General features: G+C 48.5%; 1 protein-coding gene across 1 annotated transcript in view; it reads right to left on the bottom strand.

Moving 5' to 3' along the window:
* Positions 1–494: 494 nt before the first annotated feature.
* The window catches only part of LOC144487898 (X-ray repair cross-complementing protein 5-like), a gene marked incomplete at its 5' end in the record, with an annotated part of 48,955 nt that continues 21,503 nt past the window's right edge, over positions 495–27,946 (bottom strand). Inside the window, 9 exons of the mRNA XM_078205950.1 lie at positions 495–721; positions 5,354–5,470; positions 8,240–8,340; positions 8,716–8,845; positions 11,424–11,585; positions 16,862–17,030; positions 19,706–19,892; positions 22,377–22,560; positions 27,572–27,826. Of these exons, the coding sequence (XP_078062076.1) occupies positions 519–721; positions 5,354–5,470; positions 8,240–8,340; positions 8,716–8,845; positions 11,424–11,585; positions 16,862–17,030; positions 19,706–19,892; positions 22,377–22,560; positions 27,572–27,826 (1,508 nt within the window). The remainder of the gene's footprint in view (positions 722–5,353; positions 5,471–8,239; positions 8,341–8,715; positions 8,846–11,423; positions 11,586–16,861; positions 17,031–19,705; positions 19,893–22,376; positions 22,561–27,571; positions 27,827–27,946) is intronic.

Here is a 27,946-nt window from a genome sequence, read left to right as displayed (position 1 = left end):
GGAGGTGAGTAGGTTACAGGTGGCCTGTAAAACACAAAGTATAAAATAAACTTGTGACAAATTCAACAGGTACAAAAATATCCCGGGGGCAGATTTCTGAGTTCCTTGTCAGCGAGGTGGCCTGTATATCCTGGAGGCCTCGGAAGGAGAGTCTGGGCTCTCCTCATTACGCAGATGGTCGGAATCATGGAGTCAGAGCAAGTCCTGGTTCTGTTATATTTGGATCAGAGCTGATTTGGATACTGGCTGCTCGCTGCGGTGGGGGTGGGGGTTGGGGGGGGGGGATGTTGGGGGCGGGGTGGGAGGGGGGGTGGTTGGGGGCGGTGGAGTCACAGTTTGAAGGTTCCTGTGATGTTTTGATTCAGTTGGGAAGGCCAGTTGGGTCTTTTCCCCAGCTAAACCCGGCAGTCTCCGCTGCTCGTACACGACCCGCAGCCCCCCCCACCCCCCCCCCCCCACCCCCCCCCCCCCCCACCCCCCCCGCTCCCCCCCAGGCCATGGCCTGAATTCCACCGCGGTCAGTTCTCAGCGAAGTGACCGGTGATGGCGTCGATCAGCTCCTGCTTCTTGCTGCCCCTCAGCCCGTACTGTTTACAGACCTCCTTGAGCACCGGCACGGTCAGCTTGCCCAGCGTCCCGCTCCGCAGGTACTGCCTGACCTCCTCCTTCCCCAGCGACACCTCCACGTTTGGCCTCTTCTCGGCTCCCCCGGCTGCGTCGCCTGATCACAGAGAACAGCAGTTCATTCTTCAGACAGTCACCGTGACAAATCTCCGAAGTACCGAAGACAAACAATGGCCCCACTCTTGAATATTCGGCTAATAAGAAACAGCACCGTGCAATTCCACTTCAGTTAATTATGGCTCGGGTCACTGTCTGTGTGGAGTCTGCATGTTCTCCCCGTGTCTGCGTGGGTTTCCTCCGGGTGCTCCGGTTTCCACCCACAGTCCGAAAGATGTGCTGGTTAGGATGCATTGGCCGTGCTAAATTCCCCCTCAGTGTTACCCGAACAGGCGCCGGAGTGTGGCAACTAGGGGATTTTCACAGTAACTTCATTGCAGTGTTAATGTAAGTCTTACTTGCGACACTAATAAATAAACTTTACTTTTAAATTTACTTTACACCTGTTCATTGTTTATAATTTGGAATTACATTTGGAATATTGTGTGCAGTTCTGGTCACCTCACTATAAGAAGGATGTGGAAGCGCTGGAAAGAGTGCAGAGGAGATTTACCAGGATGCTGCCTGGTTTGGAGGGTAGGTCTTATGAGGAAAGGTTGAGGGAGCTAGGGCTGTTCTCTCTGGAGCGGAGGAGGCTGAGGGGAGACTTAATAGAGGTTTATAACATGATGAAGGGGATAGATAGAGTGAACGTTCAAAGACTATTTCCTCGGGTGGATGGAGCTATTATAAGGGGGCATAACTATAGGGTTCATGGTGGGAGATATAGGAAGGATGTCCGAGGTAGGTTCTTTACTCAGAGAGTGGTTGGGGTGTGGAATGGACTGCCTGCAGTGATAGTAGAGTCGGACACTTTAGGAACATTTAAGCGGTTATTGGATAGGCACATGGAGCACACCAGGATGATAGGGAGTGGGATAGCTTGATCTTGGTTTCAGATAAAGCTCGGCACAACATCATGGGCCGAAGGGCCTGTTCTGTGCTGTACTGTTCTATGTTCTATAAGGGACAGTAAAACAATGATCATTCTGGAGGAGCGGGCATCGCTGGCATTTATTGCCCTTCTTTAGTTGCCATGAATAGGGCAGTTTTGTGTGGGACTTGCCAAGTTAATTCAGAGAACGCTCAGCTGTCAGCCTCATTGGGACTGGAATCACCAGGAGGACAGGCTGGTAAAGACAGCAAGTTTAAAGTTTATTTATTAGTCACAAGTAGGCTGACATTAACACTGCAATGAAGTTACTGTGAAAATCCCCTAGTCGCCACACTCCAGCGCCTGTTCGGGTAACACTGAGGGAGAATTTAGCACGGCCAATGCACCCTAACCAGCACGTCTTTCGGGACTGTAGGAGGAAACCGGAGTACCCGGAGGCAACCCACGCAGACACGGGGAGAACGTGCAGACTCTGCACAGAGAGTGACCCAAGTCGGGAATCGAACCCGGGTCCCTGGCGCTGTGGGGCAGCAGTGCCAACCAGTGTGCCACTGGGTGACTGTGTTTGAATCATAGATCTCGATGCTGCCCTGAAACCAGACAATGGTCAGAATTGATGTTCCATTGGGGGAATGGCACCATTGACAATGCAGCATCCGCCTGGTATCGCCCTGCAGTGCCAGCCTAATGTGCACCAACCCTGGAGCAGGGTTCTGTCAGCAGACTCCAGTCCCACAGTGAGAGTGCAATAAATTAATACTGGCTGAGCCTGGAGAGAATCACCCCCTCCCTCAGATATGCTAGATAAATGCCAGGATGGCACAGTGGTTAGCACTGCTGCCTCACAGTGCCAGGGACCCGAGTTCGATTCCCGGCTTGGGTCACTGTCTGTGTGGAGTTTGCACATTCTCCCCGTGTCTGCGTGGGTTTCCTCTGGGTGCTCCGGTTTCCTCCCACACTCCAAAGATGCATGGAGTAGGTGGATTGGCCGTGCTAAATTGCCCCTTAGTGTCAGGGGGACTAGCAGGGTAAATATGTGGGGTTATGGGGATAGGACCTGGGTGGGATTGTTGTCGGTGCAGACTCGATGGGCGGAATGGCCTCTTTCTGCCCTGAAGGGGGGGTGGGCGGGTTGGGGGCGGTGGGGTCACAGTTTGAAGGTTCCTGTGATGTTTTGATTCATTTGGGAAGGCCAGTTGGGTCTTTTCCCCAGCTAAACCCGACAGTCTCCGCTGCTCGTACACGACCCGCACCCCACCCCCCCGCCCTCCCCCCGCTCCCCCCCAGGCCATGGCCTGAATTCCACCGCGGTCAGTTCTCAGCGAAGTGACCGGTGATGGCGTCGATCAGCTCCTGCTTCTTGCTGCCCCTCAGCCCGTACTGTTTACAGACCTCCTTGAGCACCGGCACGGTCAGCTTGCCCAGCGTCCCGCTCCGCAGGTACTGCCTGACCTCCTCCTTCCCCAGCGACACCTCCACGTTTGGCTTCTTCTCGGCTCCCCCGGCTGCGTCGCCTGATCACAGAGAACAGCAGTTCATTCTTCAGACAGTCACCGTGACAAATCTCCGAAGTACCGAAGACAAACAATGGCCCCACTCTTGAATATTCGGCTAATAAGAAACAGCACCGTGCAATTCCACTTCAGTTAATTATGGCTCGGGTCACTGTCTGTGTGGAGTCTGCACGTTCTCCCCGTGTCTGCGTGGGTTTCCTCCGGGGTTTCTCCGGTTTCCTCCCACAGTCAGAAAGACATGCTGGTTAGATGCATTGGCCGTGCTAAATTCTCCCCCAGCGTACACGAACAGGCGCCGGAGTGTGGCAACTAGGGGAATTTCACAGTAACTTCATTGCGGTGTCAATGTAAGTCTTACTTGCGACACTAATAAATAAACTTTACTTTTAAATTTACTTTACACCTGTTCATTGTTTATAAGGGACAGTAAAACAATAATCATTCTGGAGGAGCGGGCATCGCTGGCATTTAGTTGCCATGAATAGGGCAGTTTTGTGTGGGACTTGCCAAGTTAATTCAGAGAACGTTCAGCTGTCAGCCTCATTGGGACTGGAATCACCAGTAGGACAGGCTGGTAAAGACAGCAAGTTTAAAGTTTATTTATTCGTCACAAGTAGGCTGACATGAACACTGCAATGAAGTTACTGTGAAAATCCCCTAGTTGCCACACTCCAGCGCCTGTTCGGGTAACACTGAGGGAGAATTTAGCACGGCCAATGCACCCTAACCAGCACGTCTTTCGGGACTGTAGGAGGAAACCGGAGTACCCGGAGGAAACCCACGCAGACACGGGGAGAACGTGCAGACTCTGCACAGAGAGTGACCCAAGTCGGGAATCGAACCCGGGTCCCTGGCGCTGTGAGGCAGCGGTGCTAACCACTGTGCCGCCGTGCCACCCCCTTCCATAATAGACATGAGCTCGGTCGTTGGATTTTTCTGACAATTTGACAGGCTTTGGGGTCACTTTTACCGGGAGCTACTTTTTATTGATCAAGCTTTTAAAAAACAAACACTAGCTTAGAATTCTCAGACAGTCATGGTGGGCATTTGAACCCACATTTTCCCTCTGGATTTGAATACCGCTGCAAAAACAGAGGCGTGCTGTCGAAGCTTTTCATCTTGCACTCATCAGGACAGGCACAAGAATGCCAAATTTCAAAGGGAGTAAAAATTTATACTCCACGAAAAAAAGGGTGCTGATTGGTCAGCATATCGATTTTGATTGGTTGAGGTATTGCCATGGTGGGTGCGCCAGGGAACTATTGACCCCCCCTTCCCATGCTTCCATTTAATTAAAAAAGGCAGTGCCTGGACATGTTCCTTTTGCCTGTAGAGGACAGGTCCCTCCATATGAATACATGTAATTTCTAGCAGGCGTAAATGGGCCGCATTGCGAGCCCGACTGATAATCTTTAATTGCTGCTCTTTGAAATTTGATATTCTTGCATCTGCCCTGTATAATAAAACCGCTATTTGTTCCCTGGATTATCTACAGTGGTCCACCCCAGAACCCTGAGGCCGAAAGCAGTCAACAGAATTGTTTGGAAACTCTGAGGAGCAAGTTGGGTAACTGCCAGCCACCAGAACAAGGAGCTGAACCTCCACAGTCGTGTGATGTTAAATAAAGGTTGGAAGGTTGCTTTGCCAAAAAGCAATGGGCAGGATCCCCATAAAATCTTTCCTCAGGAAATAACTAACAGGGAGGAACGATAAAGTGAATTCTGGAGGGCTGTGGCATACCTCACGGGCTGGTTTCTACAGAAGTGAATGCACCTTCAATATTCTTGCCACGGAGAGGGGAATTCTTGGGCAGGGAGCACAAAGTTGAACTGAGTTCACAGGCATGAGGAATGATAAACTGCGGTGTTGAGTTAATAGTGCTTTGTTTAACTCTAAAATACAATAAAGTTTGTTTTTATTTGAAAAAGTTGAAATCTAGTGGCGTAGTTCTGTCAGGTAATTATGGTCAGTTAATTCTCTATAAATGTTCCTAACAGGGTTGTAATAAATTGCAGCGGCCACTACAGTTCGCTGACTGTAGTGTTTTACAATGTCCTGAGGAAAGGCGCTAAAAAAATGCAATTCTTTGTTTCTTTTGGCGACCAGCTGGTTCAGTTCTGAGAGAATTGAGCAGAGATTTCCGTGTCCATGTGGCTCACTTGTATCTCACGCGAAGCATTTACTGACACAACGTTTAATTTGCTCCCCTTGCCGCAGTACTCACTGAGCTTCCTCTTCTGTTGGCTCTTTGCACCTGGGTTATAGCCCGGGGGATAAACCAGCTCCAGGAACTCCTCTGCCAGCTGTCCGATTCCCCTGTCCATAACATCATTCTTTGGCACTGTGTGGGGAAAAGACGATTTCCCCTATTACGCTCCTCTATCAAAGTCATTTATTTGCACCTCTCCAGCTTCCTCTCCCCCCCCTACCCCCAGCATCCCCCCCTCTCCCCCATTTCCCCTCCCGCGGCTTTCCCTCTCCAGCCCACCTTCTCCACCTCTCTACCTTTCCTCCTCCCCCACAGCACCCCATCGGCTCCCCATCTCCCCCCGGTTCCCTCTCTCTCCCCCAGCTCCCCCTCTCTGCCCCCCAGCTCCCCCTCTCTGCCCCCCAGCTCCCCCTCTCTGCCCCTCAGCACAGATTCACAGAATCCTACAATGCAGAAGAGGCCCATCGGCCCACCAAATCTGCACTGATGCATGAAAGGCCCTGACCTGCCCACCTAATCCCACTTGCCAGCACTTGGCCCATAGCCTTGAATGTTATGACGTGCCAAGTGCTCATCCAGGTACTTTTTAAAGGATGTGAGGCGTCCCGCCTCCACCACCCCCCCAGGCAGCGCATTCCAGACCCTCACCACCCTCTGGGTAAAAACCTTTTTCCTCAAATCCCTCTTAAACCTCCCACCCCTCACTTTTAACTTGTGTCCCCTCGTAACTGACCCTTCAACTAAGGGGAACAGCTGCTCCCTATCCACCCTGTCCATGTCCCTCATAATCTTGAACACCTCAATCAGGGCACCCCTCAGTCTTCTCCGCTCCAGAGAAAACAACGCAAGCTTATCCAACCTTTCTTCATAACTTAAATGTTCCGTCCCAGGCAGCATCCTGGTGAATCTCCTCTCCACCCCCTCCAGTGCAATCACGTCCTTCCTATAAGGTGGCGACCAGAACTGCACACAGTGCTCCAGCTGTGGCCTCACCAAAGTTCTATACAACTCCATCATGACCTCTCTGCTTTGTAATCTATACCCCGATTGATGAAGGCGAGTGTGCCATATGCCTTTTTCACCACCCTATTAACCTGCCTTTCCACCTTCAGAGATCTATGGACAAACACGCCAAGGTCCCTTTGTTCTTCGGAACTTCCCAGTGTCAGACCTTTCACAGTATACTTCCACCCTCTCCCCACCCCCACTCCCCATCTCCACCCCCACCTCTCCACCCCAATTCTCCCTCCCCCCAGCTCCCCCTCTCCAACCCTAGGTCACCCCCTCTCCCCCCCCCTCCCCCCACCCCCAGCTCCCCCTCTCTCCCCCCCCCAGCTCCCCCTCTTCCCCCCCCAGCTCCCCCTCTTCCCCCCCCCAGCTCCCCCTCTTCCCCCCCCCAGCTCCCCCTCTCCCCCCCCAGCTCTCCCCGCCCCAGCTCCCCCTCTCCCCCCCGCCAAGCTCCCCCTCTACCCCCCCCAGCTCCCCCTCTCCTCTCCCCCCCAAGCTAACCCTCTCTTCCCCAGCACCCCCTCTCTCTTCCCCAGCACCCCCTCTCTCTTCCCCAGCACCCCCTCTCTCCTCCCCAGCACCCCCTCTCTCTCTTCCCCAGCACCCCCTCTCTCTTCCCTAGCACCCCCTCTCTCTTCCCCAGCACCCCCTCTCTCTTCCCTAGCACCCCCTCTCTCTTCCCCAGCACCCCCTCTCTCTCGCCCCCAGCATCCCCTCTCTCTTCCCCAGCACCCCCTCTCTCTCGCCCCCACTCCCCTCAGCTGCCCTTCTCCAACACGGTAAGAAGTTTAACAACACCAGGTTAAAGTCCAACAAGTTGATTTGGTAGCAAATGCCACTCGCTTTCGGAGCGCTGCCCCTTCGTCAGCTGGAGCTCAACACCCCCAGCTCCCCCTCCCCGCCAGCTCCCCCTTTCCCTGCCAGCTCCCCCTCTCCCCCCAGCTCCCCCTCTCTCCCCCCTGTCTGCTCCTCCCCCCAGCTCTGCCCCCACCTCCCCTGAGCTCTGCACCGCCCCCCCCCCCGCCCCACCCCGAGCTCCCTCTTATTAACAGTGGAGGAATAATACAGCAGCTGGTCTTTTTCCTTCAGCAAGTTTATTCTACATACAGCTCAGTACAGATACAAGCTCCTCTGATTCCCCCACAGTATCTGTTCCTGCTGTGTCCATTTATACTCTTTCAGAGGTTGAGTCAATAACCATCGCCTGTCTTCAATAAGGCAATTACTGTAATTGCCACAATATGCATTTGCTGATACACTGACTCTCCTCTCCGCATCCCCCAGCTCCCCCACCCTAACCCCCCCCACTTTGCCATATTTCTCCCCTCTTCATGCCCCCAGCAACCCCTCTCTGCCCCCCAGGGAGCATTACAACTGGATTCAACAATTACCCAATATTCATACCCGCCCCGGGGCCCTGAATCCAATGGGAAATATTCCCGATATACTGCTCTGTTACAGACTACGTGTGAAAGCTGGGCTTTTTTCGTCTTTACAATCACTATCTTTTCATAATCACTATCATTCCTTATCATCATCAAGGACCCCACGCACCTCGGACATTCTCTCTTCCACCTTCTTCTGTCGGGAAAAGGTCTGAGGTCACGTACCAACCGACTCAAGAACAGCTTCTTCCCTGCTGCTGTCAGACTTTTGAATGGACCGACCTCGCATTAAGTTGATCTTTCTCTCCACCCTAGCTATGACTGTAACACTACATTCTGCACTCTCTCCTTTCCTTCTCTATGAACGGTATGCTTTGTCTGTATAGTGCGCAAGAAACAATACTTTTCACTGTATGTTAATACATGTGACAATAATAAATCAAATCAAATCAAATTAATTCCTTTTGCTGCTGGGCAGTGGGTACGAGCTGTACAGCAGGATACTCACGTGTCAAATCTTCAACTTCTTCCGGTTCCTTCAAATCGAGGGCCAGTGCCTCCAGATTACGGAAATGCCGCTGAATAACCGGATTCTCAAAGCTCTCAGGCCTAATCCAGAGGGATAGAAATGGTCACCATTTTATTTTAAGGAGAATTTGCAGAAATTTCCTGTTCATCTGCACAGGGGAAATCATAGAAATCCTACAGTGCAGGAGGAGGCCATTCAGCCCATCGAGTCTGCACCGACAACAATCCCACCCCAGGTCCTATCCCCGTAACCCAATGTATTTACCCCGCTAGTCCCTCTAATCTACACATCTGGGTCACTGAGGGGCAATTTAGCACGGCCAATCCTGCACACCTTTCAGACTGTGGGAGGAACCCGGAGGAAACCCATGCAGACACGGGGAGAACGTGCAGACTCTCCGCACAGACAGTGATCCCCTAAAGGCGCAGAAAGTATCGCTGGAACCTCCGACTGACCTGTATTTAAACCGGAGCTTCTGCACCACTGATTTCATCTTCTCGATCTGATCCTCGCTGGCCACTCGCTTCTCCGTAAAGCTGATCTTCCTGACATCGTCGGCATAATGCAAAAAAATCAGGTGGAATCCTGATGGGAAAACAATACTTTTTGTTTTGTTTGTACCAGGAATCGGTGAGCATTTCACACGTCCACTCTGCCCGACTCAGGAGTTGCGTTTGATGGGATGACCTGGGATGAACATTCGCGTTTTTGCAGAAATCAGGTCAAAGCTACGACTAGTAAAGTTTTAAAGTTTAAAGTTTCAAAGTTTATTTTATTAGTGTCACAAGTAGGTTTACATTAACACTGCAATGAAGTTACTGTGAAAATCCCCTAGTCACCACACTCCTGTTCGGGTACACTGAGGGAGAATTTAGCACGGCCAATCCATCCTAACCCGCACGTCTTTCAGACTGTGGGAGGAAACCGGAGCACCCGGAGGAAACCCACGCAGACACGGGGAGAACGTGCAAACTCCGCACAGAGAGTGACCCAAGCTGGGAATTGACCCAGGTCCCTGGGTGCGTGTGTGAGTGGGGATTGCAGCTCTGTGGGGTGTTTGGATTCTTTGCGTACTTCAATGCTTTTCAGACGTGACAGAAAACTGCGGTCCCCACATCCCTCGGAGGTGGATGTTAACGACCCTGTTTTGAAGAGCAGCAGGGGAGTTTTCCTTGGTGTCTCGGCCAGTATTCATCCCTCAATCAACATCGCTTAAAAAACTCTGCCTATCGTCAGGTTACTGTTCCCAGGGAGGAAACCACAAGTGAAGACCCACGTCTAAAATCACTGCACTGCCAATGTAATGCAGGACTACAGCGATGGTAAATGATTCATTGAATGACACTGCATAGAAGCCATTCAGCCCATCATGGCTATACTGGCTCTTTGAAAGAGCTTATCCAATGCGTCTCAAGAGCCTTCTCTTTCCCCCAGCCCTGCAATCTTTTCCCCTTTATAGATTGGATCAATTTCCTCTCAGCAGTTATGATGTAATCTTCAATTTTCATCCACCCACTGTAACATGTATCCGCTGTAACTCTGAACTATAGAAATCTGAAGTTAGTTCATCTGAGTCCAAGCCCAGGCTGTGGTGCTATCTTTCTCTTACGTTGATCTTTCTCTACACCCTCGCTGTGATTGTAACACTACATTCTGCACTCTCTCCTTTCCTTCTCTATGAACGGTATGTTTTGTCTGTATAGCACGCAAGAAACAATACTTTTTACTGTATACTAATAAACGTGACAATAATAAATCAAATCAAATATCTGGTTTCAGTTCCTCTCTGCATTGGAGCTGCACACAATCAGCCAGGCTCCACTGTGTGTATATATGTGTGTGTACGTGCGGTGTGCGCGTACGTGTGGTGCGCGCGTGTACGTGTGGTGCGCTTGCACGTGTGGTGTGCGCCCGCACGTGTGGTGTGCGCACACGTGTGGTGCGCGCGTACGTGTGGTGTGCGCACGTGTGGTGCGCGCTTGTACGTGTGGTGTGCGCTTGTACGTGTGGTGCGCGCTTGTACGTGTGGTGCACGCTTGTACGTGTGGTGTGTGCGCGTACGTGTGGTGTGCGCACACACGTGTGGTGCGCGCGTATGTGTGGTGCTCGTGTATGTGTGGTGCGTGCGCGTACGTGTGGTCGTGCGTGTACGTGTGGTGCGTGCATGTACGTGTGGTGCGTGCATGTACGTGTGGTGCGTGCATACGTATGGTGCGCGCATACGTGTGGTGTGTGCGTATACGTGTGGTGCGTGTGTACGTGTGGTGTGTGCGTGTATGTGTGGTGCGCGTGTACATGTGCTGTGTGCGTGTACGTGTGGTGTGTGTGTGTACGTGTGGTGCACGCGTACGTGTGGTGTGTGCGTGTACGTGTGGTGTGTGCGTGTACGTGTGGTGTGTGTATACGTGTGGTGCACGCGTACGTGTGGTGTGCGCGTATGTGGTGCGCGCTTGTACGTGTGGTGCGTGCTTGTACGTGTGGTGTGCGCACGTATGTATGGTGCGCGCGCGTACATGTGGTGTGCGCGCGTACGTGTGGTGTGCGCGTGTACGTGTGGTGCGTGTGTATACGTGTGGTGTGTGCGTGTACGTGTGGTGTGTCTGTGTACATGTGGTGCGTGTGTGTATCTGAGATGTGTGTAAATGTGTGCTATGTGTGTACGTGTGGTGTGTGTACGTGTGGTGTGTGAACATGTGATGTGTGTACATGTGATGTGTGTACGTGTGTTGTCTGTACGTGTGGTGTGTGTACATGTGATGTGTGTACATGTGATGTGTGTACGTGTGGTGTGTACGTGTGGTGTGTGTACGTGTGGTGTGTGTACATGAGATGTGTGTACATGATGTGTGTACATGTGATGTGTGTACGTGTGATGTACGTACGTGTGGTGTGTATACGTGTGGTGTGTATACGTGTGGTGTGTATATGTGTGGTATGTGGTGTGTGTGTGCGGGTGTGTGTGTGTGAGTGGGGGTAGGATAGGCAACAGCTACGATGCCCTCCATAGACAAATAGTGTGTGAATAATTATCATCTGTGGCCAGGCAGAAAAGGTGCCAGAGATTCAGTGGTACTGGTGTGACCATAACTCAGTCAGAAAGGAGAGACAAATCAAGTGTACTCACCCAGTCAGTGAGCGATCCGAGAGAGACAGTGTCACTGACCTGGAGGGATGGTCTGCACTTTCTGATCATCCAGCGCCTCCTCCTGTGGGACCAACGCCACAAATCGGGGTGGGGTGTTCCTCCGGGGAGTGTAGCGGCAAACAGCATACACGTCCTTCTCCAGGCACTTGGTGAGCAGTGCGCTGAATAAAGTGGTGCTTCCTGTTGGGAATGTGAAACATAAACACAGCTCAGAACAATAAGCACCTGGCACCAGGGCTGGCCCAAAGGCTGCTGGAAAGGACCAGGGGGGGTGACCTCTCTGAGCTGCTTAGCAAGTGGCGACGATAAAGTCAAATTGTTACTTCATCCCCTATAACACGATAGAATTCTTCATCAAGGTGGACAGTGAGGGAGTTGATTTTGAGACTAGGGTCCTGAATCTTAATAAAGGAAACTACGATGAATATGAGGCACAAGTTGGCTTTGATAGATTGGGAAATGTTATTTAAGGGGACGATGGTGGATCGGCAACGGCAAACATTCAAAGAATGATTATTTAATCCAGTCTGGCACAAAAATAAAACTGGAAAGGTGGCCAAACCAAGGCTTACAAGGGAAATTAGAGATAGTTAAAGGTCCAAGGGAGAGGCATACAAATGATCCAGAAAAACTGTAGACCTGAGGATTGGGACAGTTTATAATTCAGCAAAGGGACTAATTAATAAGGGGAAAATGGAGTACGAGAGTAAGCTCGCGGGAAACATAAACATTGACCGTAAAAGTTTAGAAACATAGAATCCTACAGTACAGAAAGAGGCCATTCGGCCCATCGAGTCTGCACCGACCACAATCCCACCCAGGCCCTACCCCCATATCCCTACATATATACCCACTTATCCCTCTAACCGACACATCTCACGACACTAAGGGGCAATTTTTAGCATGGCCAATCAACCTAACCGGCACATCTTTGGACTGTGGGAGGAAACCGGAGCACCCGGAGGAAACCCACGCAGACACGAGGAGAATGTGCAGACTCCACACAGACAGTGACCCAAGCCGGGAATCGAATCCAGGCCCCTGGAGCTATGAAGCAGCAGTGTTAACCACTGTGCTACCGTGCCATCCAACTTCTATTTGGTGTGTGAGGTGAAAAAGATTGTTAACGACAAACTAGGTCCTTTACAGTCAGAAACAGGGCAATATATAATGGGGAACAAAGAAATGGCTGACCAACTAAATACATACTCTGGTTCTGTCTTCACAAAGGAGGACACAAATAACGTACCAGAAAAGTTGGGGAACACAGGGTCTAGGGAGAGGGAGGAACTGAAGGAAATTAATATTAGTAGAGAAATGGTGTTGGGGAAATTGAGATTGAAGGCTGATAAATCCCCAGGGCCCGATAATCTACACCCCGGAGTACTTAAGGAAATGGTCTGAGAAATAGTGGGTATATTGGTATTCATCTTCCAAGGTTCTATAGCCTTTGGGACAGTTCCTATGGATTGGAGGGTAGCTAATGTAACCCCACTATTTAAAAAGGGAGGCAGAGAGAGAACAGGGAATTATAGACCAGTCAGCCTGACGTCGGTAGTGGGGGAGGATTTAATAGCAGAGCACTTGGTAAACAGCGGCTGGACAGGACAGAGTCAGATGGATTTACACGAGGGGAATCATGCTTGACAAATCTACTGGAATTCTTCAAGGATGTAACTAGTAGAGTTGATGAGGGGCAGCCAGTGGATGTGGTTGATTTGAACTTTCAAATAAGGTCCCACATAAGAGATCAGTGTGTAAAATTAAAGTGCATGGGATTGGGTAGTGTATTGAGATGGATAGAAAACTGGTTGGCAGGCAGGAAACAAAGAGTAGGAAATAAACAGGTCTTTTTCCAAATGGCAGGGAGTGATTAGTGGGGTACCGCTGGGATCAGTGCTGGGGCCCCAGCTATTCACTACATATAAATTAATGATTTAGACGAAGGAACTAAATGTAATATCTCCAAATCTGCAGATGACACAAAGCTGGGTGAGCTGTGAGGAAGATGGAGAGATGCTTCAGTGTGATGTGGACAAGTTGAGTGAGTGGGCAAATGAACAGCAGATGCAGTATAATTTGGAGAAATGTGAGGTTATCCACTTTGGTAGCAAAAACGGAAGGCAGATTACTCTCTGAAAGGCCATAAATTAGGAGAAAGGAATGTGAAATGAGACCTGGGTGTCCTCATGCACCAGTCGCTGAAGTGAAGCATTCAGGTGCAGCAGGCGGTGAAAAAGGCAAATGGAATGTTGGCCTTCATAGCGAGAGGATTAGAGTACGGGGCAGGGGTGTCTGGTTGCATATATATGGGGCCTTGGTGGGACCACACCTGGAATATTGCGTGCAGCTTTTGTCTCCTTATCTGAGGAAGGACGTTCTTGCTGTAGAGTGGAGGTTTACCAGGCTGATTCCTTGGATGGCGGGACTGACTCCCAAGGTGAGATTGAGTCGGTTAGGATTATATTCACCAGAGTTCAGAAGAATGAGGGTGGGGGGGGAATCTCATAGAAACCCGTGTCTGCGTGGGTTTCCTCCGGGTGCTCCGGTTTCCTCCCATAATCCAAAAGACGTGCATTGGCCATGCTAAATTCTCCCTCGGTGTATCTAAACAGGCGCCAGAGTGTGGCAACTCAGGGATATTCACAGTAACTTCATTGCAGTGTTAATGTAATTGTGACACAAATAAATAAACTTGAAATTCTAACAAGACGAGACAATGTAGATGCAGGAAGGATGTTCCCCAATGGCGGGGGGTTGGGGCGGCGTACAGAACCAGGGATCACAATTTAAGAATACAGGCTAAATCATTTAGGACAGAGATGAGGAAAAATGTCTTCACCCAGAGGGTGGTGAATATGTGGAATTTGCTACCACAGAAAGTAATCGAGGCCAAAATATTGAATGTTTTCAAGAAGCAGTTAGATATAGCACTTGGTTGGGGCGAAGAGGATCAAAGGATATGGGGGGGAAGATGGGAACAGAATATTGAGTTGGATGATCAGCCATGATCATAATGAATGATGGAGCAGACTCGAAGGGCTGAATGGCCTCCTCCTGCTCCGATTTTCTATGTTTCTAACCAGGGTAATAGGATTCAGAGAATAGAATAGAAACCCTACAGTCCAGAAAGAGGCCATTCGGCCCATCGAGTCTGCACCGACCACAATCCCACCCAGGCCCTACCCCCATATCCCTACATATTTACGCGCTAATCCCTCCAACCTACGCATCTCAGGACACTAAGGGAAATTTTAGCATGGCCAATCAACCTAACCCGCACATCTTTGGACTGTGGGAGGAAACCGGAGCACCCGGAGGAAACCCACGCAGACACGAGGAGAATGTGCAAACTCCACACAGACAGTGACCCAAGCCGGGAATCGAACCCAGGTCCATGGAGCTGTGAAGCAGCAGTGCTAACCACTGTGCTACCATGCTGCCCACGATTCAGCATCTGACTCCTCGATTCAAAGTGTGAGAAATCTTTGGCGTGATCTATGATCCAGAGCAGTGGAGAGAACACATTCACGCCATTCAGTATGTAACCGCATGCTGTAATGAGAGAAAGTGGACCAGGTACAATGAGCTCAAATTCATCTTCTCATCTCTTAAGATATAATAATGCTCAGGTAGCATCAAACAATCAGTGATACAGCTCCCAAGGATAGGGGTATACTCTTCAGGGTATTCTAGGGTAGAGGTATTCTATACATGGTATTCTAGGATAGAGGTATTCTATACATGGTATTCTAGGATAGTTATATTCTATACAGGGTATGTTGGGGTAGTGGTATTCTATTCAGGGTATTCTAGGGTAGAGGTATTCTATACATGGTATTCTAGGATAGAGGTATTCTATACATGGTATTCTAGGATAGTTATATTCTATACAGGGTATGTTGGGGTAGTGGTATTCTATACAGGGTATTCTAGGGTAGAGGTATTCTGTACATGGTATTCTAGGATAGAGGTATTCTATACATGGTATTCGAGGATAGTTATATTCTATACAGGGTATGTTGGGGTAGTGGTATTCTATACAGGGTATTCTAGGGTAGTGATATTCTATACAGGGTATTCTAGGGTAGTGGTATTCTATACAGGGTATTCTAGGGTAGAGGTATTCTATACATGGTATTCTAGGATAGAGGTATTCTATACATGGTATTCTAGGATAGTTATATTCTATACAGGGTATGTTGCGGTAGTGGTATTCTATACAAGGTATTCTAGGGTCGAGGCATTCTATACCGGGTACTCTGCGTAGAGATATTCTATACAGGGTAATCTAGAGTAGAAGTATTCTATACGGGGTATTTTAGGATAGAGGTATTTTATATGGTGTATTCTAGGGTAGAGGTATTCCATATGGGGTATTCTAGGGTAGAGGTATTCTATACGGGGTATTCTCGGGTAGAGGTATTCTATAAGGGATATTCTAGGGTAGAGGGATTCTATTCAGGGTATTTTAGGATAGAGGTATTCTATACATGGTATTCTAGGATAGAGGTATTCTATTCAGGGTATTTTAGGATAGAAGTATTCTATACGGAATATTCTAGGGTAGAGGTATTCTATATTGGGTATTCTAGGATAGAGGGATTCTATACGGGGTATTCTAGGAGAGAGGTATTCTATACGGGGTATTCAAGGGTAGAGGTATTCCATACGGGGTATTCTAGGGTAGAGGTATTCCATAAAGGGTATTCTAGGGTAGAGGTATTCTATACGGGGTATTTTAGGATAGAGGTATTTCATATGGGGTATTCTAGGATAGAGGGATTCTATACGGGGTATTCTAGGGTAGAGGTATTCTATACGGGGTATTCTAAGGTAGAGGGATTCTATTCAGGGTATTTTAGGATAGTGGTATCCTATTCATGGTATTCTAGGATAGAGGTATTCTATTCAGGGTATTTTAGGATAGAAGGATTCTATACGAGGTATTCTAGGGTAGAGGTATTCTATATGGGGTATTCTAGGATAGAGATATTCTAGACAGGGTATTTTAGGGTAGAGGTATTCTATACGGGGTATTTTAGGATAGAGGGATTCTACACAGGGTATTCTAGGATAGAGGTATTCTATTCTGGGTATTTTAGGATAGAGGGATTCTATTCAGGGTATTCTAGGGTAGAGGGATTCGAGAGGAGGGGTATTCTATCCGATAACATATTTGCATCTGCTCTCTATTACGGCTGCATTGTAAATATATAAAATGTCACTCTCTCTCCAGTAGGATTCCTTCATGCTGGAACATTAGCTCCTAACGTTTTAACACTTCTCGCTGCCACTGCAGGGTTTCCCATCATTATCTGCATGAATCTGTCTTGTGAACCATCAGCTAACTGAGGAGAAGGGGGATGAAGTTTGGACCCTGTGCTCTATAAATACCCTGGGTAGAGCCATGCCCACTTGGCCAAAGGGCAGCAGTAACAGCGGCTGAGGGTTACCTGTTATCAGCGTCTCATCTGGGTAAATGAACTGTGGGGGTCTGATGTGGTGGTGCTTCTTTAAGAGTGACAATGGCTTGAAACCAATGAGAACCAAGCCTGGGCCATCAAATCTCTTCAATTCCTCGGTTTCCTCTTTCTCCAGAACAATCTGCCTCTGTCCATAAACCTGGGAACCAAAAAGAACAAGAACAGGCTTAAATTATATGAAAGGTCAACATCTTTCGAGGTACTCGCCCGCTGACCCTCCCAAAGCCTGTCCACCATCTACAAGGCACAAGTCAGGAGTGATGGAGTACTCTCCACTTGCAGCTCCAGCAACACTCATGAAGCTTGACACCATCCAGGACAAAACAGCCGCTTGACTGGCACTCCTTCTACAAGCATTCACTTCCTCCACCACGGACACATTGGCAGCCGTGTGTACCATCGATAAGATGCACTGCAGGAACTGACCAAGGTTCCTTCAATAGCTCCTTCCAAACCCACAACTACTTCCAACTAGAAGGGCCAGGGCAGCAGATACCTGGGAAGACCATCACCTACAAGTTCCCCTCCAAGCCACTCACTATCCTGACTTGGAAATATATTGGCTGTTCCTTCACTGTCTCTGGGTCAAAATCCTGAACTCCCTCCCTAACAGCACAGTGGGTGTACCTACACCACATGCACTGTAGCGTTTCAAGAAGGAAGCTCACCACCACCTTCTCAAGGGCAATTAGGGATGGGCAATCATAGAATCCCTGCAGTGCAGAAGGAGGCCATTCAGCCCATTGAGTTTGTACCGACCACAATCCCACCCAGCCCCTATCCCTGTAGCCCCATGTATCTATCCTGATAGTGCCCCTGACACTAAGGAGCAATTTATCATGGCCAATCAACTAACCTGCACATCTTTGGAGTGTGGGAGGAAACCGGAGCACCCGGAGGAAACCCACGCAGACACAGGGAGAACGTGCAGACTCCACACAGACAGTGACCCAAGCCGGGAATCAAACCCGGGTCCCTGGCGCTGTGAGGCACCAGTGCTAACCGCCGTGCCGCCCTAACGGTCCTCTTCTGGATTAGGTCACACTGTGTGATATGAGCAATCACCGTCATGAGTAACACAGCCTCTGTGTTATTTTGTTAAATAACACAGAGGCTCAAGCACGCTCTGTTCATTAGGCTGGACATATTTTGTGGAATATTCCATCAATATAGATGGTCATGTAACCACATCAAGCAGATAAACTCAATGAAGTGAAAGCAAAATACTATGGACGCTGGAAATCTGAAATAAAAACAGAGAATGCTGGAAAAGCTCAGCAGGTGCACGGAGAGAGAAGCAGAGTTAACATTTCGGGTCCGTATGCCTCTTCTTCAAAGAGCTAATCCAGTGAAGGTCTGACTGAAAAATGGAAAGTTAATCTCGGTATAAAAAGAGCAAAGGGATGGAAGACTCTTCCCACTGGATGTCTGGATTACGATGGTACAAAATATTCAGGACATTGGAAGAAGGGTGATGCGTATCCCAGAAACGGGGCGGCACGGTGACACAGTGGTTAGCACTGCTGCTTCACAGCGCCAGGGACGCGAGTTCGATTCCCGGCTTGGGTCACTGTCTGTGTGGAGTCTCTGCACGTTCTCCCCCGTGTCTGCGTGGGTTTCCTCCGGGTGCTCCGGTTTCCTTCCACAGTCCGAATGACGTGCTGGTTAGGGTGCATTGGCCGTGCTAAATTCTCCCTCAGTGTTACCCGAACAGGCGCCGGAGTGTGGCGACTAGGGGATTTTCACAGTAACTTCACTGCAGTGTTAATGTAAGCCTTACTTGTGACACTAATAAATAAACTTTTAACTTTAAACAGGTAACAAGTTAAAGACAGAGCAGAAAATAAAAATGATACCTCGTACTGATCCTTATTTTAAAATAAAAAAGCAAGTTACAGGGAGGGAATCAGTTTGTGGAAGAAAGGGATGGAGAGAGTCAAATGTAAGTAGAAAGATTCCCACATTACAGCAGTGGCTAAACTTCGAAACCAATGCTGAACAAGGAGACAGGTTGTCGAAGTATTTTGTCTTGCACTCATCAGGACAAACCCCAGAAGGTCAAATTTCAAACAATTGTGACAATTTATACCACAGGAGAAAAGGGTGTTGATTGGTTGACAAGTCGACTCTGATTGGCCGAGGTCTTGCCATGGAGAAAGCAATGGGGAGCTATAGGCTCCTCAAGCTGCCAGATAATTCAAAACAGGTGCAAGGCTTGGGCATATTCCTTTTGTCTGCAGGAAAGTTCAGAAGTACTTCATTGGCTGTGAAGTGCTTTGGGCCATCTTGAAGTTGTGGAAGGCGCTATTTTAATTAATACAAGTTCTTTTTCTCTTTATTTACTCATCTCATTACCATTCTATCTTTGCCTTGCACCATTGTCTCTTCTGTTATTTAATCTCTGCTGCCTCCCCTTTCACTCTTTCCAGCCCTCCGTGCATACCTTCCTTCTGTACCTGTTTGAACCCTGTGGCATGTCTAACGCGGGCTAGTTGTAAAGAAAAGTCATCGACCTAAAACATTAACTCTTGTTTCTCTCTGTACAGTACGCACAAGGGATACAATAACAGGGGAGTTCTGTTACTGGATGAGTAATTCAGAGGTTTTGACTAATGATAGAATCAGAGAATCCCTACAGTGCAGAAGGAGGCCGTTCAGCCCATCAAGTCTGCACCGACCACAATCCCACCCAGGCCCTATCCCCATAAACCTATGCATTTACTCTAGCTAGTCCCCCTGATACTAAAGGGGCAATTTAGCATGGCCAATCCACCTAACCCGCACATCTTTGGACTGTGGTTCACCGTCCTTTACCTGGGCCTTCTTGGTGTCGCTGGGCAGGAGCGGACTGCCCATCTCCCCGTTAAACCAGCGGGTTTTGGTTTTGACGGGCTCGTTGCTTTCCCGGTACAGGCGGACGGCACTGGGTTTCCTGGCACTCCGCACGAGATTGTAAACTCCGACTGAAAGTTCCACGCCTTCTCCCAGCTTCAGGTTCAGCCTGGCCAAAACAAAACACAAAAAAAACAGGACATCAAATACAAGCGGCACCGGAACAGAGAGTTTAACAGGGGCTGAAACTCAAAGACATTCTGATGCACATTAAGCGGTTGAAGAAGGCAGCAGTTAAGGGATGGGGGGCGGTGGGGTTTAAGCCAAGGTCCTGACGATTTGGTCAGTTGGATGTAAAATATCCCACAGCACCACATGGAGGATGGCACGGTGGCACAGTGGTTAGCACTGCTGCTTCACAGCGCCAGGGACCCGGGTTCGATTCCCGGCTCGGGTCACTGTGTGGCGTTTACACATTCTCCCCGTGTCTGCGTGGGTTTCCTCCGGGTGCTCCAGTTTCCTCCCACATTCTGAAAGATGTGCTGGTTAGGGTGCATTGACCCGAACAGGCGCCGGACTGTGGCAACTCGGGGTATTTCACAGTAACTTCATTGCAGTGTTAATGTAAGCCTTACTTGTGACTAATAAATAAACTTTACTTTGGAGAGCAGGGAAGCTCTGTCCTGTCAAATTAACCTCCAAAAAACAGATCTGGTCATTATCTCACTGTTCAAGTGTGTGTGGAAAATAGTTGCTATGTTTACCAATGTTTGTGAGGAGGATTGTCAGAGGATGCAGCAGGATATAGATAGTCTGGTTAGACTTGGGCGGAGAAATGGCAGATGGAATTTAATCCAGACAAATGCGCCTCTGTTTTCTCAGAAGACTAAGGAAATTTGGCATGTCCACTATGACTCCCACCAACTTCTACAGATACACCATATAAAGCATTCTTTCTGGTTGTATCACAGCTTGGTATGGATCCTGCTCTGCCCAAGACCGCAATAAACTACAAAAGGTTGTGAATGTAGCCCAATCCATCACGTAAACCAGCCTCCCATCCATTGACTCTGTCTATACTTCCCGCTGCCTCAGCAAAGCAGTCAGCATAATTAAGGACCGCACACAGCCCGGACATTCTCTCTTCCACCAAAAGATACGGTCACGTACCAACTGACTCAAGAACAGCTTCTTCCCTGCTGCCATCAGACTTTTGAATGGACCTACCTTGCATTAAGTTGATATTTCTCTCCATCCTAGCTATGACTGTAACATTCTACGCTCTCTCCTTTCCTTCTCTATGAATGGTATGCGTTGTCGGTATAGTGCGCAAGAAACAATACTTTTCACTGTATACCAATACATGTGACAATAATAAATCAAATCAAATCAAAGATGATGCATTTTGAAAGGTCCAATGCAGTAGGGAAATACACAGTAAATGGCAGGACCCTTAGAAGCATTAACATGCAGAGGGATCTGGGCGTACAGGTCCACAGTTCCCTGAAAGTGGCAACACAAGTGGATAAGGTGGTCAAGATGGCGTATGGCATGCTTGCCTTCATCGGTTGGGCCATAGGGTGCAAAATTTGGCAGGTCAAGTTGCAGCTGTATAGAGCTTTAGTTAGGGCATGTTTGGAATATTGCATACAGTTCTGGTCGCCACATTAAAAGTTTACCAGGATGTTACCTGGTTTGGAGGGTATTAGCTATGACAAGAGATTGGACAAACTTGATTTGTTTTCATTTGAACGTCAGAGGCTGAGGGGCGACCTGATAGAAGTCTACAAGATTATGAGAGGCGTGGATAGAATGGATAGTCAGAGTCTTTTTCCCAGGGTAGAAATGCCAATTACTAGGGGACAGAGGTTTAAGGCAAAAAGGGGGAAAGTTTAAAGGAGATGTGAGAGGCAAGTTTTTTTACACAGAGGGTGGTAAGTGCCTGGGACGCGCTGCCAGAGGAGGTGGTAGAAGCAGATACAATAGCAACATTTAAGAGGCATCTGGATAGATACATGAAAAGGCTGGGAATGGAGGAATTTGCTATGTAGAGACGAAAGGTCTTTAGTTTAGAAAGGCGTCCTGTGTCCAGACGCAGACTTGGAGGGCTGAAGGGCCTGTTCCTGTGCTGTACTATATTCTTTGTATGGCCGATTCCTGTCAAAGTAACATGATGCACCTTATGATGTTTCAAAATAAGAGACGCAGCAGAGAAACAGGCCATTCAGCCCAACAGCTGCATGCCAGTATTTCCGCTTCCCATGAACTTTCTCCCTCCCCTCTCCCTTTAGCGTTATCAGCGTAACCGGCCAATGATTTTCTCTCTCATGCTCATCCAGCTTCTCCCTAAACGCAGCTACACCATTCATTACAACCCTGTGGTAGCCAAGTTCCACATTCCCATCACTCTCTGGGTAAAGAAATTTCTCCTGCATTCCTGGCCTGGTCACTACCTGGTGTTGACGGCTTCTGGTTTCGCTCTTCCCAGCGAGTGGAAACATGCCCTGAGTGCCTAATCTATGAAGATCGTCCGTACATTTGAGCAGATTGTGTGCATGAACACGGACGTTCTGTCTGCCAAGGTCCGCAGGGAATACATTAGAAACTCTCCGAGGACCCAGGAGACGCGGTGCTACTCTGAGTGACTGCTGACCTGGTGACGGTCCTCTTCTTGTAGTCCTTGGCCCACACTTTCCGAAGCAGATCGCCCAACCTGGCTGACCCCTCGCCTTGCACAGCTGCATCCCCATCCTCCGATACACTGACAAGGTCGCAGTAAAAGAGAGACATGTCAAACCCACCAGGCTTCTTCAGATGCATCAGGTCAAGGATGATCCCTGTACACAGACAAGGGCAGAGACAAAGACACGCCATTCACAGCATAGCAGCAAAAGGCAAAGCTTCTGTTATTATTGCTCGCGAGATGATGGGCGGGATTTTCCAGCCACGCTCACCCCCAAGGGTCCATGTCCCGCTCGCTACGATTCCCGTGGTGGGCGGGACGGGAAAATTCCGCCCAGTCTTTTGACAAAAAATGATCGGCAATTTTCCCTGCAACGTTTCTCAGATTCTTTAAGTTGGAGCTGGACCCAGTTCTTGACGAGGGTAAAGATTGTGAAGTACAGAAAATCAGATTTGATCTGTGATCTCCTAGACTGGTTTTGGTTGCCTGACGGGTTTGACTTTGGGCCTGTTTATTTGCCTTGATTAGCAGACTATGTCGGTGACTGGGGGGCGGTGGGGGGGATAGAATGAGGAAAGAGAGGAAGAAGTGTTCAGTTCCGGTCTTCGTACCATCACGTCACAGGGCAGGCTGGCGTGGACTGCAGGTCTTACCCTTCCTTTAGTTTTGGATGCTGGCTGGCAGGACACCAACCCATGTTGGGAAACAGCCTTCTGGCCATCCCTACAGAACCACGCTTCAGGTGACAATCAGGACAGTGGAAGCAGTGAAGGGATTGTTCGATGAAGCTCCAATGCACAGTACAACACTGGTCTGGCCACTACACTGTCTAACCCTGCTTCAACACAACTGACTAGTTTGAAAGGGAGAAGAGTGGGTCTAAGGCTAGTTTTTTAAACTGAAATAAAGGCAACTATGTGGGCATGAAAGTTGTGCTAGCTAAGTGAACTGGGAGATTAGGCTAGGGGACAGATCAATAGACAAGCAGTGGCAGACATTTCAGGGGCTGTTTCAGAATATTCTGAATCAGAAAATTTCTACTATTAAAAAGATTTGGAGGGGGAGGACCCACTTCCGTGGTTAACTAAAGAAGTTAAGGAAACTGTCAAACTTAAGGAAAAAGAAGCATATAACTGCAGGCCAGATGATTGGTTAGAATGTGAAGAACAGCAGAGAATGACCAAAGGTTAATCAGGAGAAAGAAATTAGACTATGAGAGGAAGATGGCTAGAATTGTGAAAACTTATAGCATGTGTTTCTACAGGTGTTTAAACAGGAAAATAGCAAGTTAAGTGAGTCCTCTAGAGAGTGAGAATGAACCATAGAATCCCTACAGTGCAGAAGGAGACCATTCAGCCCATTGAGTCTGCACCAGCTCTCCGAAAAAACATCTTACTCAGGTCCACCCAATCGATTTATCCCTGTAACCCCATGCATTGACCATGGCTAATCCACCTAACCTACAGTATCAGGGGAATTAGCTGGGTAAATACATAAGGTTATGGGGATAGGGCCTGGGTGGGATTGTCAGTGAAGACTCAATGGGCCGAATGGTCTCCTCCTGCACTATAGGGATTCTATGATTCTACACATTTTTGGACACTAAGGGGCAATTTAGCATGGCCAATCCATCTAACCTGCACATCTTTGGACTGTGGGAGGAAACCGGAGCACCCGGAGGAAACCCACGCAGACACGAGGAGAACGTGCAAACTCCACACAGGCTGTCACCCAAGCCGAGAATCAAACCGGGTCTCTGGTGCTGTGAGGCAGCAGTGCTAACCACTGTGCCACCACGTCGCCCAATGGGTAGACAATAGTAGATAATAGGAAGATGGCCAACAAAATGAACACATATTTGGATTTTTTCTTCACTGGAGAGAATACATAAACATTCCAGAAATATCTGTAAATCTGGAGGTGGAAAGGGGAGAGGAACTTGGTGAAATTACAATCATTAGAGAAGTGGTTTGAGCAAACTGATGGAGCTAAGGCTGGCAAGTCTCCGGGTCCTGATAGACTTCATCCTAGGGTCTTGAACAAATGAGGTGGTAGATACATTGGTGTTAATTTTGCAAAATTCTCTAGATTCTGGAAAGTTTCCATCAAATTGGAAAGTGGCAAATATAACCCCTCTATTCAAGAAGGGAGGGAGGCCAAAAACAGGAAATTATAGGCCAGTTAGCTTGACATCTGCCGTGGGAAAATTGTTAGAATTGATTGTTAAGTCCAAAGATGCGCGGGTTAGGTTGATTGGCCATGCTAAAATTCCCCTTAGTGTCCTGAGATGCGTAGGTTAGAGGGATTAGTGGGTAAATATGAAGGGATGTGGGGGTAGGGCCTGGGTGGGATTGTGGTCGGTGCAGACTCGATGGGCCGAATGGCTTCCTTTTGTGCTGTAGGGTTTCTATGATTCTATGAAGGAGGCTATAGCTGGACACTTATAAAATCCCAAGGTAATTGGGAAAAGTCAGCATGATTTTGTGAAAGGGAAATTATGTTTAACCAACTTAATGGCATTCTTTGAAGGAGTACCATATACTGTGGATAAAGGGGAACCTGTAGATGTGCTGTACTTCAATTTCCAGAAAGCAAAGCAAGAAGAACAAAGAAAAGTACAGCACAGGAACAGGCTCTTCGGCCCTCCAAGCTTGCGCCGATCATGATGCCTGTCTAAACTAAAACCGTATGCACTTACGGAGCCCATATCCTTCCATTCCCATCCTATTCATGTATTCGTCTAGTTGCCCCTTAAATGCCGCAATCGTACCCGCTCCCACCACCTCCCCGGGCAGCGCGTTCCAGACATTCATCACCTTCTGTGTAAAAAAATTTCCTCGGCACATCTCCTCTAAACTTTTCCCCCACGCACCTTAAACCTATGTCTCCTAGTACCTGACTTTCCTACCCTAGAAAAGAGCATCTGACTATCCACTCCGTCCATGCCTCTCATAAGCATTTGATAAGCATCAAAGATTATTGTGAAAAATAAAAGCTCACGATGTAGGGGGTAACATTTGAGCCTAGATCGAAGACTGGCTGGCTGGCAGAAAACAGAGAGTATGTATAAATGGGTCTTTGTCTGACTGGCAGGGCAGGAGGTGATGAGCAGAGTCCTGTCGAGGTCTGTGCTGGGGCCTCAACCTTTTACATCAATGGCTTAGATGAGGGAAGCAAAGGCATGGGAGATACATTTGCAGACAGTACAATGATAGATAGGAAAGTATGTTGTGAAGGGGACGTGAGTTTGCAGATGAATACAGATAGGTTGAGTGGGCAAAAATCTGGCAGATGGAGTATAATGTGGGAAAATGTGAAGTTGTTCACTTTAGCAGGAAGAATTTAAAAATCAGCATTACTTAAATGGAGAATAATTGCAGAATGCCGAGGTGCAGAGGGATCGAGGTGTTCCTGTGCTTGAATCACGAAAAGTTAGTATGCAGGTACAGCATGTAAATGAGAAGGCTAATAGAATGTTATTCCTTATTACAAAAGGAATTGAACATAAAAGTAAGGATGGTATGCTTCAGTTACACAGGGCATTGGTGAGACCGCATCTCAAATACTGTGTGCAGTTTTTGTCTTATTGAAGGTATGGTGGCACAGCGGTTAGCACTGCTACCTCACAGCGCCACGAACCCCCGGGTTCAATTCCAGCTTTGGGTCACTGTCTGTGGAGTTTGCACATTCTCCCCGTGTCTGCGTGGGTTTCCTTCGGGTGCTCCGGTTTCCTCCCACACTACAAAGACGTGCAGGTTATGTTAATTGGCTATGCTAAATTGTCCCTAATGTCAGGCGCATTAGCAGGGTAAATATGTGGGGTTACAGGAATAGGGCCTGTGTGGGATTGTGGTTGGTGCAGACTCGATGGCCTCCTTCTGCACTGTAGGGATTCCATGGGATTTTAAGGAAGTGTGTAAATGAGTTGGAGACGTTTCAGAGGGGGTTTGCTGGATCGATAGCTGGAACGAGCGGGTTATCTTATGGGGAAAGGTTGGGCAGACTGGGCTTGTTTCCACTGGAGTTTAGAAGGGTAAGGGGTGACTTGATTGAAGTAACTAAGATCCTGAACGGTCTGGACAAGGTGGGCATGGAAAGGATGTTTCTTCTTGTGGGAGAGTCCAGACCGAGCGGGCTCTGTTTTAAAATTAGTGGTCGCCCTTTTAGGACAGAGATGGAGAGAATTGTTTTCTTTCAGAGGGTTGCATGACTTTGGAACTCTCTGGCCGGAATTTACTGGCATGTCCACTCGAGGTTCGTACGATCCCGCCCGAGACTAACGGAGAATGCCGTTCTCCGAGCCTCACCCACCCCTGGAATCAGGGCAGGCGTGCCGGTAAAATTCCGGCCTCTGTCTCAGAAGGCAATGGGGGGGTCACTGAATATCTTTAAGGCAGAGGTAGAGAGATTCTTGTTAGGCGAGGGAATCAAAGATTATTGTGGGTAGATGGGAATGTGGAATTTGAAACACAAACGTACAAAGCATGATCTCATTGAACGGCACAGCAGGTGGGAGGGGCCGAATGGCCTACTTACGCTCCAATTTTGTGCAAAGCACTATTTTCAATCTTGTCAAATCCATCCATTGCCTCAGCCCTCCCCGTCTCTGCGACCTGCACCCCAGTCCGATAACCCTCTGAAATCTCTGCTCTCAGGTGACAAGCTGAGGAAGAGGGTCTGCAGTGACCCAGAGGGTCAAGGATCGGTCTGGGGGGGGCGGCAGCCATAAGCCAGAGGGCTGGTAGCAAGAGGAAAGGTGAGGGAGTGGAAGAGGCGGGGAGCTGGAGGGGCAACGACAGGGAGGGTCAGCGAGTGGAATGTGTGGCACGTGGGAGATTCGGCAAGCATGATGGGCAGAAAACCGGATCGAAGTATATTTATATCTTTAAATTGATTTCATTTCAAAAGTTATTTCATCGACTGCTATAGTAATTCAGCAACATTAAATATTTTCACTCACAGGTTATCATGTTGAGAAATGTCCTACAGACTCTAAAGACAGCTTTCACATTGGTTTTAATGGGAAAACCTGATTTGTTTAAAGTTGTTTCACATAAAGTTGCACTTCACGGCAATGCAACTGCAATCTTAAGTGAGGACTTTGTGATTCAACATCTTTGAACCAGTCGCTGACAAATGCTTGATGGTAACAGTGGTTTGCCGACCTGTCTCTCGCAGGTCATTGGCCTTTGTTCTGGTCAGTCGTGCTTTGGAGCTGTCTTTAGCATGTGGGTTGTCATTGTTGGTGAACAGCATGATGCGCTTGTGGCTCAGTTTCAGCGTGACGTCACTGAAGAGATTGGAGCAGACCCAGAGAGCATCGCTCAACAAGTCCTCGGTACTGTGGCCTATGATCTTCTTGAAGGACTTGTTCCCCTTCTCCCCCTCATACTGGTCCAACTCCAGTACTCGCTTCGCACCTGAGCCCAGACAGAGAGAGTCAGATTAGAACATCAATCTATTAAACACACCAGGGGAGGCGATGGTCCAGTGGTATTATCGCTAGACTATTAACCCAGAAACTCAGCTCATGTTCCGGG

This window comes from Mustelus asterias, unplaced genomic scaffold, assembly GCF_964213995.1.
Source record: "Mustelus asterias unplaced genomic scaffold, sMusAst1.hap1.1 HAP1_SCAFFOLD_1111, whole genome shotgun sequence".
In the NCBI taxonomy this organism is placed as follows: Eukaryota; Metazoa; Chordata; class Chondrichthyes; order Carcharhiniformes; family Triakidae; genus Mustelus; species Mustelus asterias.
The sequence above is the reverse complement of the archived record's forward strand: the minus strand, read 5'-3'. Positions and strand labels throughout refer to the sequence as shown.